The 23321-nt window shown below is 48.8% G+C and overlaps 11 protein-coding genes across 11 annotated transcripts; 3 read left to right on the forward strand and 8 right to left on the reverse strand.

Annotated features, from left to right (window-relative positions):
* Positions 1–427: 427 nt before the first annotated feature.
* On the reverse strand, positions 428–3412 carry BKA55DRAFT_508370 (uncharacterized protein; the record flags this gene model as incomplete). The annotated part of the gene is made up of 5 exons (XM_046187420.1): positions 428–1444; positions 1500–1662; positions 1720–1826; positions 1877–2695; positions 2744–3412. 5 exons carry the CDS (start codon positions 3410–3412, stop codon positions 428–430), a joined length of 2775 nt encoding a protein of 924 aa, XP_046051052.1.
* A 990-nt stretch (positions 3413–4402) lies between these two features.
* BKA55DRAFT_508502 (DNA repair protein endonuclease SAE2/CtIP C-terminus-domain-containing protein) lies at positions 4403–6526 on the reverse strand (the record flags this gene model as incomplete). Its single annotated transcript, XM_046187441.1, has 2 exons — positions 4403–6384; positions 6439–6526. 2 exons carry the CDS (start codon positions 6524–6526, stop codon positions 4403–4405), a joined length of 2070 nt encoding a protein of 689 aa, XP_046051053.1.
* A 232-nt stretch (positions 6527–6758) lies between these two features.
* On the reverse strand, positions 6759–8977 carry BKA55DRAFT_564194 (DNA glycosylase). The gene has a single exon (XM_046192472.1). The coding sequence runs from the start codon at positions 8823–8825 to the stop codon at positions 6954–6956; it is 1872 nt and encodes a 623-aa protein (XP_046051054.1). The 5' UTR covers positions 8826–8977; the 3' UTR covers positions 6759–6953.
* Positions 8978–9394: 417 nt separating this feature from the next.
* Positions 9395–11696, forward strand: BKA55DRAFT_592782 (heterokaryon incompatibility protein-domain-containing protein; the record flags this gene model as incomplete). The annotated part of the gene is made up of 3 exons (XM_046195445.1): positions 9395–9881; positions 9928–11613; positions 11644–11696. The coding sequence occupies 3 exons, from the start codon at positions 9395–9397 to the stop codon at positions 11694–11696; spliced, it is 2226 nt and encodes a 741-aa protein (XP_046051055.1).
* A 30-nt stretch (positions 11697–11726) lies between these two features.
* Positions 11727–12946, reverse strand: BKA55DRAFT_508445 (voltage-dependent anion channel; the record flags this gene model as incomplete). Its single annotated transcript, XM_046187432.1, has 2 exons — positions 11727–11769; positions 11799–12946. The coding sequence occupies 2 exons, from the start codon at positions 12944–12946 to the stop codon at positions 11727–11729; spliced, it is 1191 nt and encodes a 396-aa protein (XP_046051056.1).
* Positions 12947–13258: 312 nt separating this feature from the next.
* Positions 13259–14073, reverse strand: BKA55DRAFT_317867 (uncharacterized protein). The gene is made up of 2 exons (XM_046185669.1): positions 13703–14073; positions 13259–13648 (listed from the first exon to the last, which is right to left on the reverse strand). Exons 1-2 carry the CDS (start codon positions 13848–13850, stop codon positions 13410–13412), a joined length of 387 nt encoding a protein of 128 aa, XP_046051057.1. The 5' UTR covers positions 13851–14073; the 3' UTR covers positions 13259–13409.
* A 54-nt stretch (positions 14074–14127) lies between these two features.
* On the reverse strand, positions 14128–14436 carry BKA55DRAFT_688505 (beta-lactamase/transpeptidase-like protein; the record flags this gene model as incomplete). The annotated part of the gene is made up of 1 exon (XM_046199218.1): positions 14128–14436. The coding sequence occupies one exon, from the start codon at positions 14434–14436 to the stop codon at positions 14128–14130; it is 309 nt and encodes a 102-aa protein (XP_046051058.1).
* Positions 14437–14531: 95 nt separating this feature from the next.
* Positions 14532–14999, reverse strand: BKA55DRAFT_537893 (uncharacterized protein; the record flags this gene model as incomplete). Its single annotated transcript, XM_046189972.1, has 1 exon — positions 14532–14999. The coding sequence occupies one exon, from the start codon at positions 14997–14999 to the stop codon at positions 14532–14534; it is 468 nt and encodes a 155-aa protein (XP_046051059.1).
* Positions 15000–17430: 2431 nt separating this feature from the next.
* Positions 17431–18801, forward strand: BKA55DRAFT_564203 (uncharacterized protein). Its single transcript, XM_046192473.1, has 6 exons — positions 17431–17506; positions 17793–17869; positions 18081–18168; positions 18487–18506; positions 18560–18594; positions 18646–18801. Exons 2-6 carry the CDS (start codon positions 17831–17833, stop codon positions 18668–18670), a joined length of 207 nt encoding a protein of 68 aa, XP_046051060.1. The 5' UTR covers positions 17431–17506; positions 17793–17830; the 3' UTR covers positions 18671–18801.
* On the forward strand, positions 18729–18939 carry BKA55DRAFT_564213 (uncharacterized protein; the record flags this gene model as incomplete). The annotated part of the gene is made up of 2 exons (XM_046192474.1): positions 18729–18732; positions 18779–18939. The coding sequence occupies 2 exons, from the start codon at positions 18729–18731 to the stop codon at positions 18937–18939; spliced, it is 165 nt and encodes a 54-aa protein (XP_046051061.1).
* A 2547-nt stretch (positions 18940–21486) lies between these two features.
* Positions 21487–23197, reverse strand: BKA55DRAFT_507932 (acyl-CoA dehydrogenase/oxidase; the record flags this gene model as incomplete). Its single annotated transcript, XM_046187375.1, has 4 exons — positions 21487–21823; positions 21874–21982; positions 22048–22324; positions 22376–23197. 4 exons carry the CDS (start codon positions 23195–23197, stop codon positions 21487–21489), a joined length of 1545 nt encoding a protein of 514 aa, XP_046051062.1.
* Between the last annotated feature and the right edge of the window lie 124 nt (positions 23198–23321).

Raw genomic sequence — 23321 nt, forward strand, 5'->3', positions numbered from 1 at the left:
CCTCGCGAGAAGTTCATCTCCAGGCAGCTCTTGTGTTGCTGTCCAAGGAACTCTAACAGAAGATGCTGATATACCGCTTCATCCAGAGGTCCTACCTAAGCTTCTTAACGGATCCCATATACGCTGGCTGATCAGCCTTTCACAGGCATCATCTCACCAGCGCCTCCTCTGTCCCAGTCCAATCAGTAGGTATCCCTTCCTCGACGCCATACGCCGAGCATCAAGCTGGATACTGAATATCACCGACATGCAGCTTTTCCCTAGTTTTTCACCTCCCAACATGCGACTCCGTCTGAAAATGCTGCTTTTCCCATCCAAATATGGCCGTTAAGCTCGTGTTAAGTCGTAACGCCCTCCATGACCAATGCTCGACATGGTGGCATAGTGAGTGTGATAGTTAGTGAATAGGTAAGGTGATGATAAATCCTTACACTCGCTGGTAGAAGAGCAGGTAGGCAACCTTGTTGTCCTTGATGTTGTCCTTGACCTGCTTGGCCTTGGTACTGCCGTTACTAGTACCGTTGGCAACGCTGCTCCATTTCTTCGCTCCTCCGGCAGGGCTGGTGACCTTGCTCCATCCGTCATCATCTCCAGCATCCTCGTCTAGAACCGCTCCAAATCGGTTTCCAGCAGAACCAGAAGAATGACCCTCCTTGCGATTGTCTTTGATTTCCTCCTCTTCGCCGCCCTCGGCAACATCCTCACTTCGGACCCTGCGAATGACGGTATCGTCAATGCGAATCCACTCGCGTCCTTCTTGACGCCGAACATCAACAGTATAATGCCCACCGCTGGCGTTCTTTCCGTGGTGGTATACCACGCTGATCAGCCTGTATTTGGGCATGCCGTCGTCACCGTACGTCTGGCGTTTCTGCCGCGACAGGGCTTCACGGGGAATCTCAAGCTCCAAGGGGTAGCCGATCTTCTTCCAAATTTTGATAGTCCCATTACCTTCTGCATCAAATTGGAAGCGCTTGAGATGAAGGATGAGGACAGGAGGTAGCGTGTCAATGAAAACTTGCTTGGTGGCCGTAACATCCTTGCCGCGGGGTGAGTTGAAGTCTCCCTGAAGACGCTCAGGACGAGTAAGGCCACGTAGAGCGTCTACTACATTGCGCACGTCAGGAGATCCAATATCCAGCTGAAGCGGCTGATAAGGCTCAGTGGTGATGGAGTCCTTCAAGCCTGGCACACGGAACTCCGACCTTAACGAACCACCAAAAATCCTCGAGATGGGGCTGAATGAATTAGGTCCTGAGGATCGAGAAACGGCGGCTTTTTGCTTTCTGCCTACTTCAAGCCAGTCATCACCAGCACCTGAACCAGAACTGGCCCTACGTTCTTGATCAGGCAGTGTGGAGTTCTTTAGGACTGCAGTGCACTCGTCATCAAGAGATTGCAACAGGAAGCCAAGGAATTCCTCAGCATCTTGCTGATGACCTCGCTGTAATCAGTTAGCAAATATTCGTGAATATTTCGAGTGGTCAAGAATAACATACCCTCATACTGGCGAATCTTGGAAGCTGCCTTATAGCTTCGTAAACGAATTCAGGTGTGAAAGGATCACCATAGCGCTCCAATTCCTCGTTCTTGAGAGTGGTTCGCAGAGAATCAATGCCAGCAGCGGACTTGATGGTCTTGAATTCATGCATAAACATAATCCTTCAGGAGCCTGTCAGTGTTTTGAGTCATAGAGCCTAGCTTGGATGCACAACTTACATGGCATCGATAAGAGGAGTATCGCTCTTAAAGCTGTGAACAGCACGCTTGCTGATCTGGCTTAGGAAATCATAGAAGGGAAGACAAAACATCAAAACTTGCAATACCTGCCATTGGTTAGCTTAGTATTGGGATCAATGAGGGCATTGAGACATACAGAATTCATATAACACATGTTCCCGGTGTTGATTAGGCCGCGAGGCTCGAGGAAAGAAACCTGATCGGCGAGACCAACATGGAATGAGTGAATAGCCTCCGCAACAGAGCTTGCGTTGGCTTTAGTAAAGCTGGAGGTAGAGCCATTGGTGGCTCCAACAACATTATCAGTACTATGGCCGTTGACCGGAGTACTAGAAGAGGCAGTACCATTAACCGGATTAGACTTTCCAGGAGCGGTAGCAGCAGGCTTCTTCAAGAGGTCCGCCCAGTTTGCGGGGGGAGGTTTGACTGCTGGGGCAGGTTCGGCGGCGGGCCCAGGCTCAGTAGGCTTCTCAAGGGCGTCCTTCTCGAGGACTTCAGCTTTCGTTGACCCCTCAGGGGCAGTCTCCGGGGCTACGTCGCCGTTTGCCGGCTTTTCAGCACGCACGGGCTTAGCCTCCTTAGGACTGGCCTTGGGGAGAGACGGAATAGCAGGGGCAGGGACGGCGGAGGAGCGTGCGGCAGGGCGGTTCGTCGCGGTCGAGGCAGCGCTGGTAGCAGTGTTGGTGCGTGATCGTTGCTGGACAGGAGAGACGGGAGAATCAGCAGTCTTTATTTCAGCAGTCTCAGAGGGAGCAGCCGAGGACGCGGGGGTGAGAGCTGAGTCCGAATGCCTGGGAGCATTAGCTTCAGGAGCATTGACATGCTCTGTGGCCGCCTGTTGTTGTTCAACTGGTAAAGATAAAGCTTCACTGTCAGCATTGAGCTGCCTCCTCCGTCTTCTCGACTTTGTGGCCCTGGGAGGGAACTTGAAATCGGGGTGGGATGACCATGGCAGCTGATAGGGTTAGTTTGAGCAAGATTTGCTATCGGTCGAACAACTTACAGGTGCACGGAATGTTTCCTTAGGAGCGGGAGGAGGCGAAGGTACTCGGGCAGGCTCGGCAGGCTCGACAGGCGCAGGAGGAGCGGAAGGGAGTGGCTCAGTCTCCTGGGGGACCGGGGGAGTCGGAGGAGGAATCATCTGCGACGAGTGGGTGGAGGTGGGAGTTTGGGGCGGGATTGGAGCCGCAGCCGGAGGTTGGTAGGGATTCGACAAAGCAGGTGACTGTTGCTGAGCTGGTCGAGGAGTGTAGCTCGGGGGAACGCTCACGCCAGACATGGGAATGTACTGAGGCATAGCAGGTGGTGATCGTGCGAAGTTCTGGTAAGGCACATATCCAGGAGAATGCATTCCAGCATTTTGATACTGTGCGGTTTGATATTGCCCATTCTGATACTGTCCAGCCTGATACTGTCCGCCTTGATACTGCGCGTTAGGATACTGTGCGTTCTGGTAATGCTGACCCTGGTAGTGTGGCTGATAGCCATAGTACTGCTGGTTGTAGGCCATGTAGTTGTTAGGATACATGACATTCATGTGCTGGTGATGGTGCTGGTACGGAACATAGGGAGGAGGCTGCCTCCGACGAGGCGCTCCAGGACCGCCGACCATATCAGCGCCGTGAGCTCCTCCCTGTATATTCTGCCCAGCCGGCAGATGGCGGTTACTCATCGTGCCGGCTTGGGGATTGAGTGAGGACGGGAGTCGCCCAGTTGATGCGACACCCGTGTAGACAGCGTTTGAGCCTCCTCTCGCGAACGGTGCAGGTTTCGAATGCGGCGGGCTTCAGTTTGACGAAGCTTCTCGGGTCGATACGGCGAGGAACCTTGCGACGCGACACGAGCTGTGGGCGGCCTACGTTGACCGCAAAAAAGTAAGTTGATGGGTGGATTTGTCAAGTCGGCACGGGCGAACAAAGGCGGCAGAATCAAGCCAATAAAGCCGCACAAACAAAGGATGGAAGACGAAACGCAACAAAGAATTCCGAAATAAAATTGAATAACTTGTTTCAATGAGCGCAGTCGAAGCCGAAGAGTAGACGCACTGAGAGAGAGGATGAGGGAGAGGGAGAGGATTTGCCGAGTTGCGTCAGGCAAAACGGGGGACGCTTGACGTTGCGTTGCGATGGGTTTGCGTAGGAGGTAGCGTAAAACGGAGGTCAGTCCGCTCAGTGTGGAATAATAAACTTATCCAAGGCGGGCTTCTGCAGCGGCAGGTATGGCTATGGCTGTGACCTATGAGCGCTGACAAACTCAAGCCGCAACGCACGCACGACAGCAAGCAATAGGTAAGTAAGCCCAGGGCCAGCACTGCACGAGCCAGTAACTAAAAGCACAAGGTTCATAGACTGGGGGCAAATGTTGCTGTCTGAGGCAGAAAACTGATTCCAAACGAGGGGACTCGGATCCACTCATTCAAGGCCAAGCCCCGGCATCGCTCGTCAATATCAACATCCTGGCTAAGATCAATAGATGGAAACTACAACACAACACAAGTCATGATGATAACGGATAAGTAATAAAATATTCAATTATGATTCAGTTTACTCCTTGTACCTGTACCAATGCTTCATATCCCACCCTGTAAACTTGATACCTGAACTCCCACAAAGACAAAAGATATACGCTCAATATCCTTACAATGATTCTCGTTCTCCCAAATCTACTCATCGCGGAACAGCCATCTACCACCAGGGCGCATAGCCTCCCGGTGTCTGTCTCGGACCGTCTGCTTTTCTCGCTGAGCAGCCTCTGATCTCTCCTGCTCCAGCTCCTGTGTGTTCGGAAAGTCTGCGTTCCAAAAGCCTGGAGGACTTCGCATTCTTGAGTAGTGGAATCGGTGCGTCCCATATCTATTGGCAAGCTCCTGTGTCTTGGCCTCAACCCACAACTCATCTCTTTCCTTCTTGTCCATGGTTCCCAAGCGGTATGCAGAATCACCCAGATACTCCTCCAGCAACTTCTGCTCCTCTTGTCGCTGAGCAGCTGTCAAAGGGGAATTTGGACGCTCAGAGACAGCGAGGGCCCGCCAATCCTTCCCGCAACAGTGCATGTCGGTACAGCCTTGCATGCGAGACCTCTCGTTTCTGTTGCGCACCACATCAGAAAAAGCAAAATCGTGACCCTCATTGGCTTGGGGATTGATCTTGAAGTCGTCAGGGCGTAGTTCCGATATTGGTTTGCGTCGCAGAGCCCCTTCCTTCGAGCCCAAAGGAGACCGCATATTCTGGGGTATAAACTTGGAGGCAGCGCCTGTATCGGTAGTTCGACTCGGAGTATTAAGCTGTTGGGCGGGAGTTCTGTCTCTAGCTCGACTCCCTTGTTCAAATGGTAATACTCGTCGTCCTGGAATTGCAAGGTCTTCTGCGGTTGTGCTTGGTCTTGATGCCGTTCTGGGGGTAAGTCGACCAGTAGGTGAGTTCTGGGCGGCAGGACTGTTCAACAATGTATCAAGTCTCCCCCTAGGAGTTGAATTTGCATCCTTGTCCTTTCTGTAGGCTTCGCCATCTTCAGCCAAAGTCGAGATACCACGTCCCAGCCCCTTGTTGAGGGGAGTGTCTGGTTTTTCTCGGGTTGACTGCACCACCCTTCGATTTACACTCAACGGCGTGAGTGCTGAGGTTCGCTCAATTGGTCGAGCCGTCTGAGGTACATGATCTGGTCGAACGAAGAGAGGCTTAGGGGTCGTGGCTGTAGCAAATGCTTCACTATGCATTTGTTCCAATTTTTGAGTCTCTTCTAGCTCCCGTCGTTTCCTGGGCGTCAACAATCTCTGTGCAACGTCTCCTAAATCTATACTCTCTTGTGCGAGGAGAGTAGCAGGCCCTAATGGTTGTATGGGGCTCGAAGATCGCTCATTGGGCTCAACTTTCACTTTTTGTAATGGCGATTCATTGGGGTCTGCATCGTTGCGTTTCCTCTTTCGCACTTCTCTTTCTGACACAACAAGTGGTGTGTCGGATGTCGGTTCTTGCTTAATTTTCACTTCGCAGACGTAACCCTGAAGTGGTAGCTCTGGTAGCTCCTCGTCGTGGTGCCTCGATTCCCCCTCGCTTTGTGTGGAATCTGAGCTAGGGTTGGCGGCTGTTGTGTCGGGAAGAGGCTGGTTATTGTCAGCATGGAGAGATGCTGCGGCCAGAGGTGGAAGTTCCAGATCTGCTTGCTCGAGGCCAGCCTCCGAAGTGAAACTGGTACTGGTACTGGGAGCAGCATCTTCTGTCCTCGCCACAGGGAGAGTGGTTGCTCGAGAGCTTCTATTTTGACGATCTGTGATGCTGATTCGATGCTCGTCCTCAGCTGACTTTATCCTTTTTTCCAGCATCGTCGCATGATTAATCCATCGATCTCGCTCCTCTTTTCTTTTTCTTAAGGCATCCTTTGCCTGTTTGAAGTTTGCCGAAAGTGCCTTAAACTTGTGGCTAACTTTGGCACACTCGAGCTTCCAGTCTGGTTCATTTTCTGATGTTTTGCTCTCTGTCGATTTTCGCTGGGCTGATGCCTGTGCGTTCTCTGCCGTCTTGGTTGTTGCTTGCTGTAGCTGTTGCTTTAATCTAGCGTTTTCATCCGCTAACTCGGACGCTCTAGACGCGTGATCATCCCGCTGCTGAAGAGCTTCGTTAAGTTCCTTCTTGACTATTTCAAGATCTAAAGCGTGTTAACCATCTTATTCACGGCATGTCATTCAAGTTAATGACGTACCTGATGCAATCTGCTGATCAATTAAGTCACACGCATTGTTGATGGCATCAAAAAGAGCCGGGCGACCAGTAGCGAACCAACTTGTCATTGTTTTACATAGAAATTGAAGACATTTCCGTTAAATCGTCTTTTGACTCTGCGTGTAACGGTTGAACTGTACCTTGGCTGATGCAACCTCGACGCGTCTCCACATTTTACCGACGCGGCGATTTCCACTTAAGGGACGCCCGTCGTCGGCGGGCACACGTGACCACCTTCTGAGGACTCATGATGAGATATCAAGACTTTGTACCACAAGATAATGGGAAAGCTAGCAGACTGGAGATTCTAATATTAATAATAAAGCACTGGCAAGTATATGATATTATAGACCGAAAAGTACAATTGTGGTCTTAACAATATCTTCCAAAACTTTCTATACCTCCAGCTGATTCTATTCCAACACCTAGTTTGTACGCCATGACTGTGACATGCATCTAAAAATACACTCGCTATAATTATACAACTGATATTATTCAGTAATCTTGGTCCTTAGCAAGTGTCCAGCACTTGCGCATTCCAGTACCCATGGACTCTTCATCAACAGCTTCAGGAGTCGCCCATCTCAATCGACTTGAAGTAAGAGACTTTGTGTCATTCAATTCACCATCTTCGAGGGTGAACAAGTGTACATGCATCGTTAGCTTCAAATGAGAGAATAGCCAAGGTACACTGCCCAATTCCTCCACGTGCTTGGGTTTCACTGCTTTGCCTCCGTGCTCACCTGCCAGCTTGGAAACGTATGACAATGCCTTCGATCTTCGTTTTGCGGGCGTGTTACCCTCTTTCGAGTCTTCGAGGATATAGCTGGGAAATTCCCACAGGCCAGCGAGAAGTCCTTTCTCTGGACGTTTCTGAATCAGATATTGCCCGTCTCCCCGGCGAATCACACAGACCAATGTCTCTTCTTCTCTGACTGCCTTTTTGATGACTTTGAGTGGAAATTTGCGTGCGTGATCGACAATAACCTCCATATCGCGAGGACTTGGGCCCGTTTCCGCTTTGGTTGGAGGCTTCTTATCTCCAGATGGTCCCTTGAAGGCAAATGCAGCCAAGGTCATCTGCTTGCCTGATACCCCATTTGCCTTGGCCTTTTTGGAGGTCTTGGCTTCCACCTTGACCTCTGGCTCATCTAAGGCCGTTGCTTCTTCGAAGGGCTCGCACAGGTCGCACAAATCTTCGATGTCCCCTATCTTTGTATCACGGCCTCTGCTTGGGATCAGTGTCTTTCCTTCAGCGTAGGCACGACAGGTCGAAGTAATGGGGCACTGAGAGCAATTTGGCTTCGGTGTACAGATTGTACTTCCGAGTTCCATGAGTGCTTGCCCCCATCGTCCAGGGCGATCGCTTGTTTCAACTTCTTGGTTATTTTGAGCATCAGTCCCATCGCGCGCGATAGCTTTGACTAGAGCGTCGGCAGCAGCCCAGAGTGTATCTATCACGACTTTGTTGGTTTTCACGTTGCCAAATAGCCCGAGTTGTCGGCTCAACACGCGTAAAACGTTTCCATCGACCATCGGCGCAGCTCGCCCAAAGACAATGGCTGAAATGGCACCGGCAGTGTATCGTCCAACACCAGGAACCTTTGCCTCGAGATCTTGAGTGCAGGAAGGCAACAGTCCTTCCATAGTCGAATCGTTCACCACAAGTTTTGCCGCCTCATGAATTCTTGTCGCTCTGCTGTAGTATCCCAAGCCACGCCAGGCACTGAGAACATCATCGGCACTTGCAGCAGCGAGATCGTGGATCGTAGGCCACTTTTCCATCCATCTGTTCCAGTAGTCGATAACCACAGCAACTCGCGTCTGCTGCAGCATGATCTCGCTGATCCAGACCTCATACGCTCGTCGTTCCAGGAGATTGCGAAGTTCAGTCTGACCGTGATCCTTTGGATTTATCCAAGCCTTGCGCCACGACATCGAACGTTTGGTACTCACACCGTCAAACCAACTGAGAAGTGCCTGGCGAGAGGAAGACTCTTTCAGCAATAGGGGTCGGTGATATGAGAGAGGATGATGCCTTGACGGAGGGGTGCATGGCTTTTGGCTTGTCTCCCCTTCAGATGAAAACAAAGTCTCATGAATCTTGGCGTTTGCATTTTTGCCTCTCGCGGGCTGCGTTTTCCGTCGCTTTGTTACAGGCTGCTTGACATCGTTTTCTGGCGTCGCGTCTCCTTCAGACGCGTCAAAGTCTTCGTCGTGAGAAGGTGAAGAGCGCTTAGCTGCGCGCTTCTTAGCTACAGAAGTCTTCTCATCTTCCGGCTCCAGCTGAGACAAGAACTTTTGCGATGCATTGATTGCACTTGAACGCGTTGCTCGCGCTTGTGTTTTCTGCAAGAATTTGTCCATGATGCCTTGTCTCTTTGACAGTCTCTGTGGTGAAAGTGAATGCGCTGTTAACGAAACAAAGTACAAAGATAACCTTGTTTAGTGATACATGATGAGATTAAGTTAAAACAAAAGTATTCATAGAAAAACTGGTAGAGAAAGATGTCAATAATCGTGGTGTTGCAGTATTCACGATCGAGGTTCGGTGGGTAAATTAATTAAACTTAGCGCTCCCGACGCCTAACAAATTAGCTGCCTGTGACCGAGACATCCATACCTCCCACCCAGAATTCTTCAATATTGGTGACCTCGACAGAACCTAAACTGCATTTGTTAATCTTTCCTCTGTAATTCATCACTTCTTATAAGTCGACTTCCGTCGCGGTTATAAAATACGGACTGCTCGGAGATGCTAGATGATGACCCTGGTCCAGGCCAGGCTAACAACCTGCAGCCTGCAGCCGCCCGACAGGCCTCATCATGCTCCCTATAAGCGCTCAAGTCGATATTCCCTCCTTGTCACCTCATCTCATCTCGACCTAAACTGTGTTGACAGCTTCTAATACTCGTCAACGATTGTACACTGAGCCATGCCCTTAACAGCCACACCCTCGAACTTTTGCAAAGCATGTTCTGGCATCTTTCAGGGGCATTATGTCCCAACAAATGTGCTGACCGAGAAAGACTTGGTTGATGTTCAGGACACTGATTTTGGAATTCCTGGCTTCACAAAAGTCGAGACTGAATGGAAAGTCAGACTGGATTACGTAACAGGACAAGACAAACCAACTCCTTATCTCCATCACAGCCTCCGTGACCTGGCCGAAAATGCGGACAAGTGTAGTCTATGTGCTATCATGTCGGAGAGGATACAGACGGATGAACAACCAGCGGCTATTCCTCAGAGGTTGAAAGAGATGAAGGAAAGGGGGGAGAATATAATCGGAATCCCCATCATCAGGCCAAAACCGGGAACATTTTCTGGCATGTTCACTCTTGGGTTTCTGTACGTCACTTGGGATGGAAAGAAGTGGCATGGCCATACCTTTCGAATATACCATGCCTTTTTGTCAATCGGTGAGCTGGTCTGTATTGTCCATACCAACACTTCTAATGAGTTCAGACACTTCGAAAGGGGACAATCGTTTCATATGGAAACCTAAGTACGATCGCCAAGAATCGTTACTACGAATCAAAAGTTGGCTTAGTTCGTCGCCGACGATATCAAGATTGACTCCTCGGCTGCCAACAAGGCTGCTTCACTGCCAGCCATCGACGGAACCAGGAGGAGACCCTACAGCCAAACTAGTAAATACGACTGGTTTTGACGTATCTACTCGCTACATCGCCCTCAGCCATCGCTGGGGAGCAGTACAACCACTCATGTTATTAAAGTCTTTGAGAGATGCATTTTTTAAGAACATCCCCTTTAATACGATCCCACCAACATTTCAAGACGCCATCAAATTGGCCAACGCGCTAGAAGTTGAGTATATTTGGATTGACTCACTCTGTATCATTCAAGATTCCAAGGATGATTGGCAGACCGAAGCTGCACACATGGCCTCTGTTTACTCCCTGGCCTATGTCACAATCTCCGCTACTGCTGCCCAAGATTCTGCAGCTGGCCTCAGAGAACAACATCCAATGCTCAAACATCCTTGTGAGATCATTCCGTCTTGGACAGGGTTTGAGAATCAGATTCCAGCTGTTCCTGTGAGGATCGTAAACAGGTCTGCTTTCTGCGACGAAGTTCTTGCCCAGCCTCTGTTTCGTAGGGGATGGGTCTTCCAAGAATGGATCCTATCACCAAGGACCATCCACGTTGCTCGAGACCAGCTCTGGTGGACCTCAGCCTCGGACATGACATCTGGAGGGTTTGCCGCAAACGAGACATGCGAAGGCTTTGACTTTGACGTTCATCGAGAATACATCTATACAATGGCTCCAGGAACCCTGTATTCCATAGAAGGCCAAAGCGAGGAGAGTCTCCAGCTCGTATGGCATACTCTACTGCAAGAATACATGTCACGATCCCTCACATTTGAGTCTGATCGCTTGGTTGCATTTGCCGGTATTGCCGGTTTCTATCAAAGCCATGCAAAGATCCCACCAAACTCATATTTGGCAGGAATATGGCGTCATGTTCTCCTTCAAGATCTATTATGGACTATAAGTGAGGGTAGAAAAGTCTCCCCGCCCCAGAATTATCGCGCCCCATCGTGGTCCTGGGCGTCAGTTGAGCCAGCGCCGGATACTAAAAAGAAGTTCCTGATCGGAAGCAATGACATAAATCTAGAATTGTCAGAGACGGAACTGCCTTGGGTCTCTACAGCCACTGTTATCGAGGCATCTGTTGAAACGATAGGGTCGGAATTTGGGTCTGTTTCTGGTGGGTACATTGTTCTCCAGGGGCCGCTGATCAAGGCTCGCCTTTCTATGAACATGATCGATCTATCGAATCGTCTCACAGAAGAGCAGGCTTTGGAGTTCGTACCAGGCGGGAAGTTGCGATATGTCCAAAATCGTGTTACGGTACCAGGGGGGCCAAGTGTGGCAACAATGGGGGCATATACAGATTTGTTGGGAACCATGGCTCAACTCGATGATGTTATCCCAACTGTGCTGGCTGAAGAGGTTGTCGATATTTACCTGTCTGCCTTCTACTGCCGCTTCAATCGTGATGGAAGCCCTGTTGGCCAAGCATTGGCTCTCGTTAGAGGCATCCAGAAAGGCGAGTTTCGTCGAATTGGCCAAGTTACCATGACTGGAGAGACCATAGAGCCCTGGGCTAAGAATAGGGAATTCAGTGAGTTTGCGCCTCTTGCGAATGATCAAGAATTTCTTAGTATGGGGGATCGACCTGGGATCTACAACTATCGAATTGTCTAGTCTATCGTTAAGCAGCCTCATTAAGATTCATCACCATCTCGTCCAGGCCAAAGAAGCTTCCTGCGAATCACCGCTGAGATCATTCCATATAACACAATCAACCACATAATCACGAGCAAAATCGTCATTATACTTGACACCCACTTAATCCCTTCACTCTGCAGTTCCTCACCAATGTATGCCGTAGCTAGTGTGAAACCAATATTTGGGAAGACAAAAGCCCACCAACTCATGCTGAACTTTAATTTCCATCTTAATGCAGAGGAGAGAACGGCGAAGAGGCTGAATCCAAGGAACCAGAAGCCGACACACCAGATCCATACGCCAGTCCAGAGTGCCAGCACTCGGAGGATTTCGTTCGCCATTGGATATGTCGCAAAGTAGCCGTAGCCTTCTGGAAGTGACCTCGACATACCGATGATGGCCACAGCTGTGTATCCTGCTGGGCCTACAGCGATAAACATGCCAGGTCGCATCGCTGGTGCTGGAAGACCATCCTGCATCAACCTGCCTAAGTATAACGGATACATGAACAGAGATACGGTCCATCCAAGACCCTGGAAAGTCAGACCAGCGACTAGCATCGACATCCGGTGTTCCGGACTCTGAGAGGACATGAGGGCAGAAGCGAGAGTCCCGGTGAGCATTGCCGGGAATACCGGTAGAATCCATGCTGGTGTCATAGAATGAATAGGCAGATGAGCACCAGTAAATAGGACGTAGAACTGGACTATGGCTGATAAGATTGAAAGACCTGCATACAGCCAGAAACACACTCGCAACGCAGTAGTCAGCCACGGCCCAGCAGCAGGAATCCCATACACAGTTGCATTCGCAATGATAGTAGCGACGCTGAGTAGAGAGCACGGGAAGAAAAGACTCTCAGTGGGATGCATCAAGCTATTCCTCAGCGCATACGGCGTCTTCGTGAAGCGAAAGATAAGACCGGATACGATAGTAACAAAAAGTACCAACGTAAGGATAAAGTAGATCTTGCCGATAACCTGCAGCCCTCGAAACTGATGTGGCGTTGAATGCAGCAGCAGCGCAATACCGCCTGTGCTCATGACAAATGTGAACCAAGCCCATGTTATATGCTTGAGGCGTTCCACGATTCGTACGTTGGCTGTAGACTTGAAGCGTTTTTGTCCTGCCACTCGTGTATGGCCTTCTTTCCAATTATCATTGTCCATGTCTTGGACGCGGCGTTTGAGGTCGAGCCGGCCATCGCCGTCTGCGGAAAAAGACATTCTGAGACCGATAGAGAGTGAGGAATCATGAAAGACGAAAGCTTGAAGGGTTCAGTAGAAAAGGGCTGAGCTCGTAACTGGAGAAGGTCCACTGTTTGATCAAGGTCGTGACGGAAGTTTAACTTGGTTGGGTCATCGTTAGTCATGATTAGGCCAGGAAGGCTGAAAGGCGAGGCTCTTGATAAGCCAGTTATTAAAACGCCTTCAGTGAGATTTTTAGAGATATTGAGCGTCGATCAAAGGTTATTTAATGGCGTTGTACTAACGTTAATTGAGGTTGATTAAAATAGCGTGAAGCAGCTGCCGTTTGAACGAGCGAATGGGATGATGTCAGCTCATGACGAGCAGACATCCACCATCCATCGAGATACCACACCATGTACAAATAATCTGCTTTCGTGACACTCCAGTTGAAGCTTAATGCAAATGCAGGTTTCGTATAAATCCCACTCAATCTGTCAATTTAACCCCTGTCAATAACCCATTTCTTATTCTTCGTGTGGAAATATGCCGGTATCATATCATCTAGAAGCGGGCGGATATGTTTCTCTGTCAGGTCTTCGAACTCTTTGTCGAAAGCAAAGTTTCTGATGTTGAGCACCACAGCAAAGTCAAAATCCCCATTGCTCTCTACGTGAGTGCGGGCGCCTTCGAGGTTACCTCTACGATAACCGTTTCTTCGACGCCCAATTCCGCTAACAGCTATATAACATTGTTAGTTCAGAGACAGCTATAAGGTAGAAACTTGGTGCTTACCGTGGGACCCAGCAAACTTGGTAATGGTGCTGGCGCTCGCTCTGAGAGAAAATGCAGCAGCGCATTCTTCCATAATAATACCGTATCCCCCGTACACTCCATCAACTAACCTATTCGACAATGGACGCAGCGGATCTAACCCAATCATGCGACTTTCCTGGATAATGTGATCATACCTGTGTTCGTATGGCGAAGCCCCGAATAACTATGCATCCAAGCCTTGAAGGATATTCTTTTCCAAGAAATCCATATATGGCATTCCTGTAACGTTGCTTACCAGATACCCAAGTAGCATAAGTCCATAATTTGAATACACTTTCTTTTCGCCCGGTGTGAACTGTAGAGGTTGAGTGAGCATATACTCAGTAACGTCGCGAACAGTGGCTGTTCTGTTTCCCTTTCTGGGGAGGGACATTGTAACTTTGTTAAAATTTATTGATATCCTCGCCGGCTTCGCCTCGATCATATCCTCCTTTATGGTCGAGCAGATGTTTGACAGTGATATTCTTAGCCCAGACGCTCATGACTTTAGTCTCGGGGGAGAGTTTGCCGCTGTTGATGAGGATGTCAACAGCAGCAAAAGTGAACATCTTGCTCACGCTTGCAAGAAGAAAGATATCGTTAGTTCTGGCGGTCTCGCGGTCGTCTTCGGCCCAGGTATAGGCCCGCTCGGTCTTGATTATGCCTTTCGATGCTATGGCCACTTGTGCTTGTCTGACACCATTCGTCTTCATGATCGAGTCCAGTTCTTCCTCGGCATCTTCGGTTGTCGGGGGGTGCCGTACGAACGGCAGCCTTGTATTTTCATTTGTAATCCTGCTTCGCTTTTCTAGAGGAACGGTACCCAATCCTTGATACCACAATCAAGTGTCCAGACGGTGTTGTTTCTGTCATATTCCATAACGCCAGCAAAGATAGCTTCCTCTTCAGGACCAGTAGCGGTAACATGGGTAAGCACATAACTTCTGTTTCGTAGCCTTTCGACCCATGAATCAAAGACCTCCTTGGGTACATCATGGATCACCTGGAAGTCTGGGCCAATTGGCTCAAAAACCCAGATTGCAGAGTAACGGGCGTCATGAGGAGACCCGTGAGAACTTAGCGATATTGGTCGATACCCGCTCTTTGTAAGATCTCTACGTCTCGCCGAGTGCTTAATTTTAGGGACACCATTGTAGTATTCAACCCGCGGATGGGAATGACGAGGGAGGATCGTGTTGGGATGTTTAGAAGCTTTCACTGAACTGTGGAATGATAGGAGGGTTGCCAAGAGGCGCCCTATCATTCGGAAATGCATGAGAGAAGATCAGCAACGAGACCTGTTGTGGTACTATCGGACTGATGGTTGCAAGGAATCTTGGTAGGAATAAAAGTGTGCGAAATGAAGTAATAAGTAATAAGTGGAACAGATGAGAGGGGATGGAAGGAGACATTCTCGCGTTGATTTCCCAAGAGGGGCTGTTGAAGCCAGTTTTTCATAAGGTTGGCGGCGTCTCGAGATATCTCATATCGCCCTGTAGATGTAGATGTAGATGTAGATGTAGATGTAGAGAGACTTATACCATATTTGGCCTCACCCTGTCCATTCATAAACGCCCTCGAACGTGATCTTCACGGCCCATTGGCGTATCAGAAATCCAGAGAGTTTCGGAAAGCATTCAATACTACCTTATGGCGAATAGCCTGGGACACGAAAGAGAACTCCATTAATTTCTTCCAATTTTAAACTTTGAAGATAAGCATTTACAGGGTTCATGAAGATGACTGGTCCAAAGCATGAGAATACTTTACTGAAATATTCTAATCTCATGGGCTTTAACCATGTTCTAGCCTGATTAGATCTCAACAGAATGGTGGGTATTCCCGGCAAGATGATTGATGGCCTCATACTAGTAGCTACTTCTCTCACAAGCCCAGTCACCAGGTGCTCGGCGAACTCAGCTTTGACCCCTGTTATACAGTATACGCCTGCCGAGATCCCGTGTAAGTATCTTCAAGGAACCATCATCCATTTCCCCTGGAACGAGATTCCAACAAGAGATTGGTGTTGACAGTGAAGACGCACTTCTCACATGGTCAGTGTGTATAAATGGACCGATAATAAGAATTAACAGGTAGTTTCGAAGCAAATCAAGTCAGTTGATGGATAATACCATATGGAAAAGCAGTTCTGAAATCATGGGCGATATTCTCCAATTCAAGGTCCAGTCTATAACGTCGTTTGATTTCTTCTCGTTGTCAGACATCCTGATGGCCAACTCTTCATAGAAAATCAGAACATCTGAGTCTTATTCAGAGGAGGCAAGAGCGATCTCATCATCTAAAACAAGTCGGCGCTTTAGACTGACCGAATTCGTCGTTGTCGAGGAGGCTACTCGAAGTTGCACAACAGCTTTGTGTCACACCCTGCTACCAAGTACGTACAATTCTCCGATTACAAGGTCGCACGGCATATATGCTGAGAATGAACACAAGTTCCAATCGGAGAACATCAGACAGCCGAGTTGTCTCCTTGAGAGAGACAACATTCTCTGACCTTGATCGTAAGCCCCCAGTAAGGCTCTTAGCCAGCAAAGGATCAAAGACTATTGAAGAATGAGGTTATCGGAACAAATGGCTCTGTTTTTTTTTTTTTTTTTTTTTTTTTTTTTTTTGAAAAGAACTGTCTCTCATGTATTCGACGTAGACTGAGGGCATCATGCGTGCCTCTGTTGATAAATCGTCTCATGATGTTGGCTGGTGTTGTTATGTTGCGTCGATCTGGATCTCAAATTATAGCTTCACAGACTATACCTGAAACAGCTAGAACCTCCACCTTGCCCCATCTGTGCGGTCCCGCCACGTCTTTGGCGATCTCGCCTGATTGTGCATGGTTAGGGCAACTGCATTTTATCACGTTACAGCGTTTGATGCAAGGTCATTTGACGACGTTGGCAAGTGTGTTAAAGAGTGATTTCTGGAAATATTTGCGATCGAGGTTTCAAAGTATCTCATCTGACATATCTTGGTACCTAAAAGGTCACAGCTGCTGTACCTATCTGCTTGGCTCGGCTCTGATAGATGGTTATGACCTATCACACTCAGCCTCATAAGCACAAGTCGAGTGATACAACGTGATGATAGCCATAATGTCGCATCTTAAACCCGACCTTGGCATCTTGCATCATCTTTGTACAACGTCGCCATATAGGGCTTGAGTACCAATAGAACAGCTGTAAACCTTGCGTAACAGCCAACTCAGACGACATCGATCCATCCATGATAAACGCCTTGTCAGACTGACATTGTACATCCTCGTTTGACTCGAAGTTTTCGAGAACAATGGCAAGCGAGCCAATGCCTGTTGAACACAATAACAAACCAATTTACTTAAAGCAATTTCTCGGGTAGTTACAGGTCAATTGGCGTTGGAATACGAATATCTGTAGTAAAATGTGATCGGGTGATTGCACAGTGCCCTGGCCAGATCCAAATCCACGATGTTAGCCCAGTGGATGTGCTCGCTGCAAGGGACGACTTGCAGCGGAAGGGCCAACGATTTGAGCCCTGAAGCGAGAAGTCAGGCCTCCACTGTGGATTGAGAAACGCACTGGGCCAGGGACGTTAGACTAGGTACCTTAGACGGCAGGGCAGGCGGGCAGTATGCAGCTTCGACCCGCACTTACTCAACCCGTCAAAGCGCGTGAAAACTCCCCTCAACTTTGAACTCGGCCTTGATTCTCTCTTTCACACATCACCACAAACTTTCCTCAAATTCTCGTTTGATCCTCTCCTCTTGCGACCGCAAGCAAATCAAAGATCTCGGTAAGTTTTTGAGTTCACATTTTCAGAAATCAACACGCAGCCTCTTTACCAGCAACTCCCACTTCACTGCCGTTCTTTCGCATCATCATCTCTCAGCGCTCGCCTGAAAAAAATCCTGGAGGAAAATTACCTAGGAAATCTCTGCACCCCGCCCCCGCCTACCACTTTCAGCTATCAGAACGTTGTGAGTGGGCTCAAGACTCACTGTCCACTGTCATGACAAGCTTTGGGACGAGCCGTTGGATTCCATTGTCGGCAGTCAATCACTATTTTAACGCGACTACAGCTCCAATTGCAAAGTTCAAGAGCCTCTGAATCACCCTCATGACTTTCTCACGCCTCTCAGCCATTTTGGTTCAAAGAGTCTGTGTTTTCACATCCGCAAAGGAAACCTTTCAAATTTCCTCCAGTCCCCCCTCTTCTTACTACAACTCCGTCACCACAAATCAGCCCCTCGCCAATCTCTTACCTCTATCGGATCTCGGAGGCGGGTGACCACTCTAGCTTTTACCTCAACACACTTTCATACTTTCACATCCGTGCCTCACTTCTTGGACTGACTTCGAGAATTCAGAAACCCTTTCACACAACCACTCAGTTTCTCAAAATGGATTCTTTCCAGCAGCAACAACAGCAGCAGCCCCGTGGCGCTTGCTACTCTTGTAAGTCTGATATATTTCATTCAGACTCGTTCATCAGCATATCACGCACCAAGACCTGTTTCCAGATCAACACGAGCTTCTGCGCTTAGTCTTGTTCCAAAGACGATCCAAAATAGTGCGCTGCTTCTTTAGGTTCTGAGCTTGGTGTTGTGGCTTGCCCTTGACGTGTTAATGCATGCTCCGGCTGGTCGCGTGCCATACACTCACCGCAGTCCCGGCTTGGCAATGGCTTTTGAATTCCATTGAGCCTCGGTTGCGATGTCTTGTTTCCACATAATTTTGCGTCCAAACTTGAATCAGCACTAACATGATTTTCAGGCGGTTCTACTGGTCACCAGGTATGATACGCGTTTCGACGTCTTCATCTCAATCCACTCACTGTTCTCTCTAGGCCCGTGACTGCCCTACCAAGGGTCCTGCTAAGTGGTAAGTGTTTTCTCAGAGCTTTTGAGTTTTTCTTTGCTAATTGAGACCCAGCTACAACTGCGGTGGTAAGACCTGAGTTTTTTTAATGCTGTAATTTTGCCGACTAACATGTCTTGCTATCAGGCGAGGGCCACATGAGTACGTTTCTCACCTCTCCTTGTTGACTTTTGCTAATCCATCACAGGCCGTGACTGCACTGAACCCATGAAGGACAACAAGTCCTGCTACAAGTGCGGCCAGCCCGGCCACATCTCCCGTGACTGCCCCATGAGCGGCGGCAGCGGCCAGGCTACCGAGTGCTACAAGGTGAGTTTCTTTCTCCTTCAGACTACGGCTCCTGACTAACAACCATCAAGTGTGGTGAGATTGGCCACATTGCCCGCAACTGCTCCAAATCCTCCTACGGTAACAACTATGGTGGTGGCTTCGGCGGTGGCGCTGGCAAGACCTGCTACTCTTGCGGTGGTTACGGCCATATGTCTCGTGAGTTGCACTTTTATTTGGGAAGCATTTGATCCCAGCTAACCAACTAACAGGCGAGTGTGTCAACGGCATGAAGTGCTACAACTGCGGCGAGTCTGGTCACTACTCCCGCGACTGCCCCAAGGAGTCCGCTGGTGGTGAGAAGATCTGCTACAAGTGCCAGCAGCCTGGACACGTCCAGTCTCAGTGCCCCAGCAACTAAAATGGGGCTCGTTACTCAGCATCGCGACTGAGACGAGGTGGACGTGGAGACCCGTTGATACCCACGGACGATTTATTTCCTAGTTCTTTTACGGCATTTTGACAAAAGTTCAATTTCTTCGCACGACTTCTTATGATCATCACGGCAGAATGGAGGCTCACAAAACAAACCGTGCGCAGTTCTCGACGACTGGCTGGCGGCGCCCAGCTTTGATTGGAACATATCGGCATTGGATTTCGTTACACAACAAACGAACGACTATGACCATGAAATCGACTCGACTTTGAGACAGACGGATGGTGATGGGTGGGGGGTGACGAGATCAAACTGAAAATATCTGGTGTCTTGCATGCAATGTTTCACAACACCTCTGGTGCTCTGCTTACTCGCTGCAAGTGGAGAGCCCAAGCTGGGGAGAGCTGGGTGTGCTCCTTTGGTAGTCAAGTCGAGATGAAATGCGTTGATCCCGACGTTGTGGAAACTCTAACCTGGTGTGACTGTTTGTGTGTTTCGATATTGCCGACCTATGCTTTGCGTTACTAGCAGAAGCAGGCGTGTAGAATGAAGGTGAACAAGGCTCAGAGGGTGGCCGGTTCCCCTTGGACGCTTCAGCGTGACCGGCCTGTTGCTATAGAGATAGTAACTGATTAGCAGCATGCTATTAGGATGATAGGCTGTTCAGTCGGCTTGGTATGAACAAATGGTGAGCGAGGTCACGCAGACGGAACTCGCCAGGGGTATCTGTGTGACCAAGGTCTAGATATAAAATGGTTCAAGGCTCCGATTACCCGAGGGCTTCTGGCGTGGCTTGATTACGTCTCATAATAAATCCACGGGCCAAGATATGAATCCGGCATGGTTGACCTTTTACAACAAGCTTGACCGAGTATTTGAATAACGAGCCGATCCAGGTGAAACCCAGCAAGAAATTTAAGGCTTTGCTACGGAATATACCTGCAAATCTAGAAGATGAATAAATACCTATACAGCTTCTGAAAAAGCTCTTTCTTTTCAACTCAAGCCAATCAAGTGCACCATAGGAAGCATTGTTTGATTTTGGTACCACAAGAATATCATTATGCAGACTTCTCTATCGAGCTGCGTTGAGCTAAGTTGTCTACTTTACGCTTATCCCCTGGCTGGGAATCATATCTAGAGTCATACCACACTTATTTTGACGCAGGTGGTTTCAAACTGCCAATATATAAATGCGATTTTGATTCAAGTTCGGTGTTTGTTCATGTCTTTTCTAAACCGCTGAAGATTCGAATATTGTCATTTTGATCTGTATATTGGAGAGCACTTACTGGTATCATTCGGTAGATAATGCCAGGTTCAGGCTTTTCAAAAAGCGAAAAAAGACTCAGGGGCTGGGATCACTGGATTGAGATCGAAGTTTTGGTTGTTTTGTGAGGACTGCATGGCTAAGCCCTACAGGATAAATCTATACTGCTCTATATTGTGTTTACAAGTCTCAATCGACTTGTTGACAGGGTTTGCCTGAACGTACTTTGTTACCAATACTTGGTTATAATTTCACCTTGGCCTTCGCGTCCTTCCCCTGGCCCCTGGAGAACGGTCAATCATCACGAGCGGCACCTACATTTGACCTATGATCTATATATGATTATTATTCATGTATGGAAGTTTGTATACATCCTGTTCACTCTTCAACTGACGATATAGGAAACACGAGGTCCAGTCTTAAGGCTCAACTAGCTTCGAGATGGGGCCCATGTACCCATCAGGCAAGTTTGAAAACGGTATCGTAAAAGAAATGCCGACTTCTAGTAGCTGCAATAGACTCCAAGTAGTTCAGCTGATCAAGTAGATCATGCTCAGCCACGATAGAGAGACATTAGCTTCAAAAAGCTGGAAGCTTACACCCTAACCAAACAAAGTTTCCTAAAATCAGCACATCAACTTATTTGCCGAATTCACGTTGACAGGTGACGACGATGAATACTAAAACACACAGAAGAAAGCCAACGGCTACAGTTCCAAGGGTATTAATGCAAGATTGTACCCAATGCGAAATGTTCAATAAGTTTGATCATGATATATATCAAAAAGGTTGCGTTATCGCAGCCTAGCAAGTAATTCATTATCACATTTCCTTCGCTTGAACAAGAAGAAATAAATTGCTGAATATTTTCCAATAATACATGGTTTAAACTATAGCCGTCTTGAAACACTGCACCGTAGTCTTACAACATAGCCTTGGGGAAGTTTCTCATGGCCTGTCTCACACCGAGATCTGCCAACACTTCCTCGGCACCACCAAGAATGGCATCAAACTTGTATGTTCGGTGGAACATCTCGATGAACTTGCCCATACCAGTCTGGGTAATACCACGGCCACCCCAGATCTGCACGGACTCGTCGGCAACTTCGTGGGCAGCGCGAGTGGCGCTCATCTTGAGCAGACCAATGGGGCCGGCAAGGTGCTGTGCTTGTTGTGAGTAGGGCATGTGGCACATTTGGTAGGTGACGGTTTCGAGCCATGACTGGTTGGCCTCGATGAGCGCGATCATCTTTGCGAGCCTGGAAGGCGTTAGCAATTGAGGAAATATGCAGAGTTTAGGAAAACTTACTTCTGACGGATGACGGGTTGGTCAATCAGTGACTTGCCGAACACTTGACGTTGGTTACTCCACTTGAGACACTCCTCAATGATGGATCGTGACAAACGAAGACTTCCGCCTATTGGATAGAGGTTAGTTCTGATCTACATGGTTATGCCGAGGCTGAGAAATGGTAACACTTACAAACCATGTACCATCGCTCGTGGTTGAAGTTGCTGAGAATGACCTGAATTCCCTTGTTCTCCTTGCCCAACAAATTCTCAGCGGGGACCTTGACGTTGTCGAATGTCACAAAAGCTGTACCAGCTGTTGTAGAGTAAGAGGTCTTGATCTGCTTGGTCTCAACACCCTCGCCACGCTCGATGAGGAAGACACTCAAGCCCTTGTCGGTTCGGGCACCTGTGACGAAGTAGTCGCACCATACACCGTTGGTGATCCACTTCTTGGTACCGTTGATGATCTAGCTTGTGTAAGCGCTTTGTCTTTAACCCTCAAGCAGCAATTGACTTACATAGTGCTTGCCATCGGGTGTCTTCTCAGCAGTTGTACGCAATCCAGCGACATCTGAACCAGCAAAGGCCTCGGTGATGGCGAGACAGATCTTCTTCTTGCCGCTGAAGACCTCGTTGGCAATCTTGTTCTTCCATGCCTCGTCGCGGGCGAAATTGAGAACCGCTGTCAGTCCAATAGTCATGCCCGCCATGTTTCCATCAGCGAAACCTCGAGCCATAGCTCGCGCAAGCTCCTGTGCCACGATCAAGTCATGGAAGTAGTCGAACTCCTCACCCTTGACGGCGCCTCCCATGAGATCAACACCGTGGAGATGCTTTCCCGGTCCAATACGCATATGCAAGATGCCCAGCTCGCTCATGCGATCAATCATCTTCTGGCTAATGTATCGTCCAGTCGCCTCGCACTCTTGCGCCTCCGCGTAAAGCTCACTATCGACAAACTCTCGGAGCTTGCGTTGCAATCGCCTGTGGCTGTCCTTGTAGTAGGGCGAACGGAAGGGCTCTGCAAGCCATAGAGGCTCGGCGTAGGGGACCTTGCTGAGGTCACCAGGCTGTGGGGTAATGACTTGAGGCTTCTCGCCCTCGATGGTGCCAACAGCGAGATCCTTGTACTTTGTCAGAACTTCATGTCGGTGGAGGTTGTAGAAAGCGGTCGTAGCATCTTGACCGGCGACTTGTTTTAGGACAGTCTCACCACCGGGATGAGCGTCGACGAAGTCTGTGAGATCGTAGACTGTGCTATCGATGATGCACCAGAGGGACTCGTCGGTTGTATGGGAGCGGACCTCCTCGCGGGAGAATGTATCTGTAGGAGAGCTCATGATTGATATAGGATATTACAGTGCAACGCGGTATCACAATATTAGAGGAGAACAAGTGAGAAACAGACTTGAATGAAATGGAATTCGGCTTGCTTTAGCTGTTCTCAAGCCCCAGACAAACATT

Source organism: Fusarium redolens, assembly GCF_020744475.1.
Source record: "Fusarium redolens strain MPI-CAGE-AT-0023 chromosome Unknown BKA55scaffold_6, whole genome shotgun sequence".
Classification (NCBI taxonomy): domain Eukaryota; kingdom Fungi; phylum Ascomycota; class Sordariomycetes; order Hypocreales; family Nectriaceae; genus Fusarium; species Fusarium redolens.

Coding starts and splice junctions, on each gene's coding strand:
- BKA55DRAFT_564194 (XM_046192472.1), bottom strand. CDS start 8,825: ATGGACAAATTCTTGCAGAAAACACAAGCGCGAGCAACGCGTTCAAGT.
- BKA55DRAFT_317867 (XM_046185669.1), bottom strand. CDS start 13,850: ATGATTGGGTTAGATCCGCTGCGTCCATTGTCGAATAGGTTAGTTGAT. Junction 13,649..13,702: donor CAAGTTTGCTGGGTCCCACG/GTAAGCACCAAG, acceptor AATGTTATATAG/CTGTTAGCGGAATTGGGCGT.
- BKA55DRAFT_564203 (XM_046192473.1), top strand. CDS start 17,831: ATGACTTTCTCACGCCTCTCAGCCATTTTGGTTCAAAGA. Junction 17,870..18,080: donor CAGCCATTTTGGTTCAAAGA/GTCTGTGTTTTC, acceptor TCGAGAATTCAG/AAACCCTTTCACACAACCAC. Junction 18,507..18,559: donor GCGGTTCTACTGGTCACCAG/GTATGATACGCG, acceptor TGTTCTCTCTAG/GCCCGTGACTGCCCTACCAA.